Source organism: Aquarana catesbeiana, linkage group LG03 (assembly GCF_042186555.1).
Source record: "Aquarana catesbeiana isolate 2022-GZ linkage group LG03, ASM4218655v1, whole genome shotgun sequence".
Lineage (NCBI taxonomy): Eukaryota > Metazoa > Chordata > Amphibia > Anura > Ranidae > Aquarana > Aquarana catesbeiana.
In genome coordinates this window covers 717,605,583-717,615,113 of record NC_133326.1, presented here as the reverse complement: position 1 = coordinate 717,615,113, position 9,531 = coordinate 717,605,583, and the positions used below count along the sequence as shown (strand labels likewise).

The 9,531-nt window shown below is 42.4% G+C and overlaps 1 protein-coding gene across 1 annotated transcript in view; it reads right to left on the bottom strand.

Annotated features, from left to right (window-relative positions):
- Positions 1-1,909: 1,909 nt before the first annotated feature.
- LOC141133704 (uncharacterized) overlaps positions 1,910-9,531 on the bottom strand; it is a 182,855-nt gene continuing 175,233 nt past the window's right edge. The window contains exon 11 of the mRNA XM_073623201.1: positions 1,910-2,266. Within this exon, the coding sequence (XP_073479302.1) occupies positions 2,134-2,266 (133 nt within the window). The 3' untranslated portion in view covers positions 1,910-2,133. The remainder of the gene's footprint in view (positions 2,267-9,531) is intronic.

Sequence of the window (9,531 nt, the reverse complement as noted above, 5' to 3'; positions counted from 1 at the left end):
GCCTCCCCATGTTGAGGGCATGTGGCCTGGTACGGTTCAGGAGGGGGGGGGCGCTCTGTCATCCCCCCCCTTTTCCTGCGGCCTACCAGGTTGCGTACTCAGATAAGGGTCTGGTATGGATTTTTGGTGGGACCCCAGGACATTTTTTTTTAATTTTGTCACGGGGTTCCCCTTAAAATCCATACTAGACCTGAAGGGACTGGTATGGATTTTGAGGGGGACCCCACGCCATTTTTTTTTAAATTTTGGCGTGGGGTTCCCCTTAATATCCATACCAGACCTGAAGGGCCTGGTAATGGACTGGGGGGGATCCCATGCCGTTTTTTTCAATGACTTTTATCTGTATTGCCGGGACCCGACAATTCATTAATAGCCGCGAGTAGTTTTAAATGACTTTTTTCCTTTAGAAATGTCATTTTATGCAGGGACTGTTCTAAACACAGGAAAAATGCGCCACTTTACAGGCATACTATAGACACCCCCCAGGCACGATATTTAAAGGAATATTTCACTTTTATTGTTTTACTTTAAGCATTATTGAAATCACTGCTCCCAAAAAGTCAGTTTTTAAAACTTTTTTTTGCATTGATCCATGTCCCCTGGGGCAGGACCCGGGTCCCCAAACACTTTTTATGACAATAACTTGCATATTAACCCTTAAAATTTGCACTTTTGATTATTCATGTTCGTGTCCCATAGACTTTAACGGTGTTCACGTGTTCAAACAAATTGTTTGCCTGTTCACATGTTCTGCTGCTAACCGAACCGGGGGGTGCTCGGCTCATCCCTGGTTACTAATAGACATGTTACGAATCAAAATTTGGATGAAATTTTCATTATTCAGAGATTCGGATGTATCGGAAATGTCTGAATCTCAATAATCCGAATTTCAACTAATCCCAAATAAATAAAAATACTAATTTCCTGAATTCAAATTCAAATTTGAAAATTAATTTGAATTTGAAATAGAAGCACTAAATATAGTAAGGTATAAAAGTGAAATATGATTCTTATTCCTGCATAGGCTGCTTTATAGAATAAAATAGAATAGAATGGAATAGAAAATGGAAAAAAATAAAAGAGAATAGAAAAGTATAAAATATATAAAACATTAAAACATAATGAAAGAGAATAGAATATAAAGAAATAAAATAGAAAAAAATAGAATAAAATAGAATAAAATTAGAATAGAGTAGAATAAAATGGAATAAAATGCAATATAAAATAAAGTAAAAGAATAAAATAGAAAAGAATACAATAAAGGAGAATTGAATAAAATGTAATAAAACATAATATAATAGAATATGAAGGAAGAGAATATAAAAAATATAGAATAGAATAGAATAAATCACAATATAATAGAATAGAATAAAACTGAATAAAAGAGAATATAAAATAAAGGATTAGAATAGAATAAAACACAATAGAATAAAACGGAATAGAATAGCATATAATACAGTAGAATAGAAAAGAAAATAATAGAATAGAATATAATGTAATAGAATAGAATATAAAAAAATAGAATAGAATGAATATAGCATTCTTCCAAAATATAAATTTTGTTTTTCAAATCGATTTGAAAATAACAAATATACAAAATGAGTCCGAATAAACAAAACTAATTCCCAAAATAAATCATTCTAATCCACAAACAAACAAATCCAAAACAAAACAAATTTTTCCGTTGTGCACATGTCTAGTTACTAATTCCCTTTAGCGTTCTCAAGAATTGTTAGAATGTATCTCTTGTTGCAAAGACATACAGTATGTATTTCTTATGCTCCTCAGCTCCATCTAGTGTCCATAATGTGGTATTTTAGTACTGTCCATAATAAGAGAACATTTAGTTAGAGGAGAACATAGCCTAAAGAACATTCATTTTTGCCATTTCACACAAAGCGAATGTGTATGCAATGTGCGGGATGATTGATTATGCATTAAAAAAAAAAATGTACCCCTTTAGATATTGATTTTAGAGATTCACCACATCAGCCAGGTGTCTACCGATTTTAGGAGAAAGTCAGTGGAAGTCTACATATTTCTCTTTAGTATATTCTATATTTGTAGTAAGAAGCTGGAGAAGAGATGATCAGATGGAGACAGAAGGTGGTTTCTGAGGTTCAGCAGAACAATTCAGGGCAATTTCTTCTCACAGATGTATGGGAACTTTGTATCACATGGAACATCATTCAAGCCATTTCCACCTTTCAGTTGAGCACAATCTTCATTTCCACCATTATTATTGGGCTCGTTCTTCTGCCAGAACCTGTAGGAGATAAGTGTCATTAGTGACCAGGGGTGAAGTCGATAATAAGGACAGAAACAGATGAATCCTCACCACCTGAGTCCCGGGTCTTTTTTTCCCTAATCTCCTTGAATCTCAGAACATTTATTCATTTGAGCAACGTCTTGGTTCTGGAAATCTTTTAGGTTTTGTAGTCTACCTAAAGTATAATACAATTTTGGGGGACACATGTTCTTTAATTTGGTAGCAAATTTGGGCACATATATTTTTTTTCTTGTTTTTTTTTTTTTTTTATTGGAAATAAATAATTACAAGAGTACATTTTCTTGTAATTTTTTCCTAACACATTTAAGCAATTTGCGCACTCCTATAGATTTACCCAAAAATATAATCAAGAAAGTCAGCTGATGAAAATGATATCACATGAAGCTAGGGTTGCCACCTCATCCCTTTAAACCCAGACACATATGAATTACATAGGTTCTGTGGCTGGTTAAGGTGGTAATTAAACTTACTTGGTGTCTTATCTGCTTAAAATTAGCCTCAGAACTTGTGTAATTCATATGTGATCGGATTTAAAGGGATGAGGTGGCAACCCTACAAGAAGGTGACTTTTTCACAGGTTTGGTGATCGATGAAAATCTGAAAAATTTCAATGACATTGCATTCACTTACATAGGCATTCTTTTGCAAAAGCCATCCAAATCAGCTGATGATGTTGCAACCTGGTGTGGTGAATCATTTTGCAAGAGAATATTTATTTTTTAGATGAATGTGTGTGTAGCACCCTTCCCTAGTCAGGATAAAATTTGGTTTTTGGCTCTGCTGGGCAGTAATCTTTTTTTTTTTCTGGTCAGGTTTGCCTAAGCTTGGTGGTTGATTGCTTCTGTCTGCCTCTGGAAGAAGCTTCCAGAAATAGCTAGGAGCATCAGCCACTGAAGTTATACATATTTATCTGACCTCAGCCAATCCCTGGGAGGGAGCATCCAGAAGGTAGCTGGGGAGAGGTTTAATGTTTGGAAAACTTGCTCAGACTTGTTTTATCCTGGGGCTGGGCCTCTGGGATGCAGCCTGAGTGTGTACTAAGCAGTTGCTGTGGGATCTGAGCAGATACTGGGCTGAGGGCCTGAAGGTGACCTGATTAATTGCTTGAGTGTATCACCTATGGAGGCCAATCTGGATTAGAAACCTGTTCTTCCTCATTAGAGATAGAGAGTGTCACATTGAAACTGGGTGGCATGTAGGTAAGGTGCAGCGCAGTCCGGCAGCAATACCGCACACAGTCCAAGGGTGAAGAAAGAACTTGTATCAAAATAGTGCAAAAACAGTTCACAATAAACCCAGTGGGAAGACAACTCAACCAGGAACACTCACAGGTCCAACAGTATGTAGAGAGTAGAGAGAAGGTTTCAGCCAAACTGACAGCGCTTGTTAGCAGGAGCAGTTTCGTGCCCAAGCAGGAAGATGTCCAGGAAGCCCTACGCTTTCCCTCCTCGTCAGGAACTGTTCCCTGCCACTAGTTCTGTCCCTACTAGATGAGATACCTGTCCCTACTCTACCCACTCACAACATGTGCACCAAGTCTGGCAGCCAGGGCCTAAAATTGACTCTGCCTGATCCAAGATAGCTGTTAGAGTCACATGGGGCAGCAACATCCAATTGGATAGCTTCCCCAGTGACCCAGGAAACCATAGACGAACAATGTTCCTCATTACTTCCTCCCCAACTACAATGCCGCTGCGGACGAGTGCCACCTGCAGTGGAGAAAGTAGACTGCACCTGCCAACAGGCAGATGGCTGTCCTTGGACTTTGTAAATAAGACTTTGATTGGGGATACCAGGTGTGCATGTGCTTAGGGAAATAACTGCCAAAAGTTGCTAAAAGGACTGGGCTGCTCGTATAGAGTCCCAGGTTAACTGGCTATTCATTGTACCCTTAGAAATGTCTGTTTTAGACGGTCCTCTTTTTGTAGCTAGTGTAGCACCCTCTAGTATGCTACCAGTTTAGTGCAGGCAGATTAATGTTTGGATCATGATTAACTTGTGAATCTAAAATTGGATCAGGGTTTACTGCAGGTCAGGCTGGATGACTCACAGAGGCTGGTCTCTAATACTTCCCCCTGGGTCTGAAAGTTTGGAGAAACTGCTAGAAGTTAGTGGGTGGAGGCTAGGAGGGCTAATCTGCATACTTGAGGGAACTTGGCCAATCCCCAGGCAGAATTCCTGGCAGGGTTGCTGAGTCAACCATAGTGAGTTAGGTGGAAGATGGGAAAAAAAAGAAGAAAAAAATCTTGTGAGCTACCCATAACTGGCTCCTATTCTTCTCCCACTGTCTCCTCCTCAGTTGCCAGCAACAGGGTATATGGTATATGCAGAGAAAAGACTCCAATAGTATTTGAATTGTTATATAAAACTTGCAAATGTTTAATAAAGCATACATGGTACTCACATAGTATAGGTGTTCCAGCGCACCACACTATTACAAACATATAGACTGTATGTGTTAGGGCTGGGCTCAGCCCTTACTTCTCTGAGCTGGCCGCTCAGCTGTCGGCTAATTGCCAGCTCCCATCTCTCCACAGGTACTCAGCTGTTGATGATATCCTGCTCCTCAGTCCTGCCTACTTAAGCCATCCAGCCCAGAGGATCTTTGCCTTTCACCTTATGCCGCGTACACACGATCGGAAAATCGGCCAGCAAGACCGATGAGAGCTTTTGGTCGGAAAATGCGACCATGTGTAAGCTCCATCGGACTTTTTCTGGTCAAATTCCAGCCAGCAATAGATTGGGAGCATATTCTCAATTTTTCGGTCGGAAAAAGTTGCTATCCGAAAATGCGATCGTCTGTAGCAATTTTGACGCGCAAAATTCTTACGCATGCTCGGAAGTAGGGATGGGCCGAACACCCCCCTGTTCGGTTCCCATCCAAAACATGCGAACAGGCAAAAAATTTGTTAGAACATGTGAACACCGTTAACGTCTATGGGACACGAACATGAAAAATTAAAAGTGCTAATTTTAACCACTTAAGGACCGCCTAACGCCGATTTACGTCGGCAAGGCGGCACGGGCAGGCAAAATCACGTACATGTACGTGATTTGCCTCTCGCGGGTGGGGGGTCCGATCGGACCCCCCCCCGGTGCCCGAAGCGGTCCCGTTCTGTTCCCCGGCGATCCGAGATGAGGGGGAGGCCATCCGTTCGTGGCCCCCCCCTCGCGATCGCCGCCGGCCAATGGGAACACTCCTTTGCTGCTGTATGCTAAACAGCAGCAAAGGAAATGATGTCATCTCCCCTCGGCTCGGTATTTTCCGTTCCAGCGCCGAGGGGAGAAGACATCAATGTAAGTGCACAACACACACACACACAGTAGAACATGCCAGGCATACAAAACACCCCGATCCCCCCCCCGATCGCCCCCCGATCCCCCCCCAATCACCCCCCCCCCCGTCACAAACTGACACCAGCAGGTTTTTTTTTTTTTTTTTTTTTTTTTTTTCTGATTACTGCATAGTGTCAGTTTGTGACAGTTACAGTGTTGGGACAGTGAATATTACCCCCCTTTAGGTCTAGGGTACCCCCCTAACCCCCCCTAATAAAGTTTTAACCCCTTGATCACCCCCTGTCACCAGTGTTGCTAAGCGATCATTTTTCTGATCGCTGTATTAGTGTCGCTGGTGACGCTAGTTAGTGAGGTAAATATTTAGGTTCGCCGTCAGCGTTTTATAGTGACAGGGACCCCCATATACTACCTAATAAATGTTTTAACCCCTTGATTGCCCCCTAGTTAACCCTTTCACCACTGATCACCGTATAACCGTTACGGGTGACGCAGGTTAGTTCGTTTATTTTTTATAGTGTCAGGGCACCCGCCGTTTATTACCTAATAAAGGTTTAGCCCCCTGATCGCCCGGCGGTGATATGCGTCGCCCCAGGCAGCGTCAGATTAGCGCCAGTACCGCTAACACCCACGCACGCAGCATGCGCCTCCCTTAGTGGTATAGTATCTGATCGGATCAATATCTGATCTGATCAGATCTATACTAGCGTCCCCAGCAGTTTAGGGTTCCCAAAAACACAGTGTTAGCGGGATCAGCCCAGATACCCGCTAGCACCTGCGTTTTGCCCCTCCGCCCAGCCCACCCAAGTGCAGTATCGATCGATCACTGTCACTTACAAAACACTAAACGCATAACTGCAGCGTTCACAGAGTCAGGCCTGATCCCTGCGATCGCTAACAGTTTTTTTGGTAGCATTTTGGTGAACTGGCAAGCAAGCACCAGGCAGCGTCAGGTTAGCGCCAGTACCGCTAACACCCACGCACGCACCGTACACCTCCCTTAGTGGTATAGTATCTGATCGGATCAATATCTGATCCGATCAGATCTATACTAGCGTCCCCAGCAGTTTAGGGTTCCCAAAAACGCAGTGTTAGCGGGATCAGCCCAGATACCTGCTAGCACCTGCGTTGTGCCCCTCCGCCCGGCCCGGCACAGCCCACCCAAGTGCAGTATCGATCGATCACTGACACTTACAAGGCACTAAACGCATAACTGCAGCGTTCGCAGAGTCAGGCCTGATCCCTGCGATCGCTAACAGTTTTTTTGGTAACATTTTGGTGAACTAGCAAGCACCGGCCCCAGGCAGCGTCAGGTTAGCGCCAGTACCACTAACACCCACGCACGCAGCATACGCCTCCTTTAGTGGTATAGTATCTGAACGGATCAATATCTGATCCGATCAGATCAGATCTATACTAGCGTCCCCAGCAGTTTAGGGTTCCCAAAAACGCAGTGTTAGCGGGATCAACCCAGATACCTGCTAGCACCTGCGTTTTGCCCCTCCGCCCGGCCCAGTCCAGCCCACCCAAGTGCAGTATCGATCGATCACTGTCACTTACAAAACACTAAACGCATAACTGCAGCGTTCGCAGAGTCAGGCCTGATCCCTGCGATCGCTAACAGTTTTTTTGGAAGCTTTTTATTGAACTGGCAAGCACCAGCGGCCTAGTACACCCCGGTCGTAGTCAAACCAGCACTGCAGTAACACTTGGTGACGTGGCGAGTCCCATAAGTGCAGTTCAAGCTGGTGAGGTGACAAGCACAAGTAGTGTCCCGCTGCCACCAAAAAGACAAACACAGGCCCGTCGTGCCCATAGTGCCCTTCCTGCTGCATTCGCCAATCCTAATTGGGAACCCACCACTTCTGCAGCGCCCGTACTTCCCCCATTCACATCCCCCCAACGAAATGCAGTCGGCTGCATGAGAGGCATTTTTATGTGCTCCCGAGTACCCCTACCCAACGAACCCCCCCAAAAAGATGTTGTGTCTGCAGCAAACGCGGATATAGGCGTGACACCCGCTATTATTGTCCCTTCTGTCCTGACAATCCTGGTCTTTGCATTGGTGAATGTTTTGAACGCTACCATACACTAGTTGAGTATTAGCGTAGGGTACAGCATTGCACAGACTAGGCACACTTTCACAGGGTCTCCCAAGATGCCATCGCATTTTGAGAGACCCGAACCTGGAACCGGTTACAGTTATAAAAGTTAGTTACAAAAAAAGTGTAAAAAAAAAAAAATATATATATAAAATAAAAAAAAATAGTTGTCGTTTTATTGTTCTCTCTCTCTATTCTCTCTCTCTATTGTTCTGCTCTTTTTTTACTGTATTCTATTCTGCAGTGTTTTATTGTTATTGTTATTGTTATTGTTATTATGTTTTATCATGTTTGTTTTTCAGGTATGTAATTATTTATACTTTATTGTTTACTGTGCTTTATTGTTAACCATTTTTTTGTCTTCAGGTACGCCATTCACAACTTTGAGTGGTTATACCAGAATGATGCCTGCAGGTTTAGGTATCATCTTGGTATCATTCTTTTCAGCCAGCGGTCGGCTTTCATGTAAAAGCAATCCTAGCGGCTAATTAGCCTCTAGACTGCCTTTACAACCCGTGGGAGGGAATGCCCCCCCCCCCCCACCGTCTTCCGTGTTTTTCTCTGGCTCTCCTGTCTCAACAGGGAACCTGAGAATGCAGCCGGTGATTCAGCCAGCTGACCATAGAGCTGATCAGAGACAAGAGTGGCTCCAAACATCTCTATGGCCTAAGAAACCGGAAGCTACGAGCATTTTATGACTTAGATTTCGCCGGATGTAAATAGCGCCATTGGGAAATTGGGGAAGCATTTTATCACACCGATCTTGGTGTGGTCAGATGCTTTGAGGGCAGAGGAGAGATCTAGGGTCTAATAGACCCCAATTTTTTCAAAAAAGAGTACCTGTCACTACCTATTGCTATCATAGGGGATATTTACATTCCCCGAGATAACAATAAAAATGATTAAAAAAAAAAAAAAATGAAAGGAACAGTTTAAAAATAAGATAAAAAAGCAAAAAAATAATAAAGAAAAAAAAAAAAAAAAAAAAGCACCCCTGTCGCCCCCTGCTCTTGCGCTAAGGCGAACGCAAGCGGCGGTCTGTCGTCAAACGTAAACAGCAATTGCACCATGCATGTGAGGTATCGCCGCGAAGGTCAGATCGAGGGCAGTAATTTTTGCAGTAGACCTCCTCTGTAGATCTAAAGTGGTAACCTGTAAAGGCTTTTAAAGGCTTTTAAAAATGTATTTATTTTGTTGCCACTGCACGTTTGTGCGCAATTGTAAAGCATGTCATGTTTGGTATCCATGTACTCGGCCTAAGATCATCTTTTTTATTTCATCAAACATTTGGGCAATATAGTGTGTTTTAGTGCATTAAAATTTAAAAAAGTGTGTTTTTTCCCCAAAAAATGCGTTTGAAAAATCGCTGCGCAAATACTGTGTGAAAAAAAAAAATGAAACACCCACCATTTTAATCTGTAGGGCATTTGCTTTAAAAAAATATATAATGTTTGGGGGTTCAAAGTAATTTTCTTGCAAAAAAAAAAAAACTTTTTCATGTAAAAAATAAGTGTCAGAAAGGGCTTTGTCTTCAAGTGGTTAGAAGAGTGAGTGATGTGTGACATAAGCTTCTAAATGTTGTGCATAAAATGCCAGGACAGTTCAAAACCCCCCCAAATGACCCCATTTTGGAAAGTAGACACCCCAAGCTATTTGCTGAGAGGCATGTCGAGTCCATGGAATATTTTATATTGCGACACAAGTTGCGGGAAAGAGACAAATTTTTTTTTTTTTTTTTTTTTTTTTGCACAAAGTTGTCACTAAATGATATATTGCTCAAACATGCCATGGGAATATGTGAAATTACACCCCAAAATACATTCTGCTGCTTCTCCTGAGTACGGG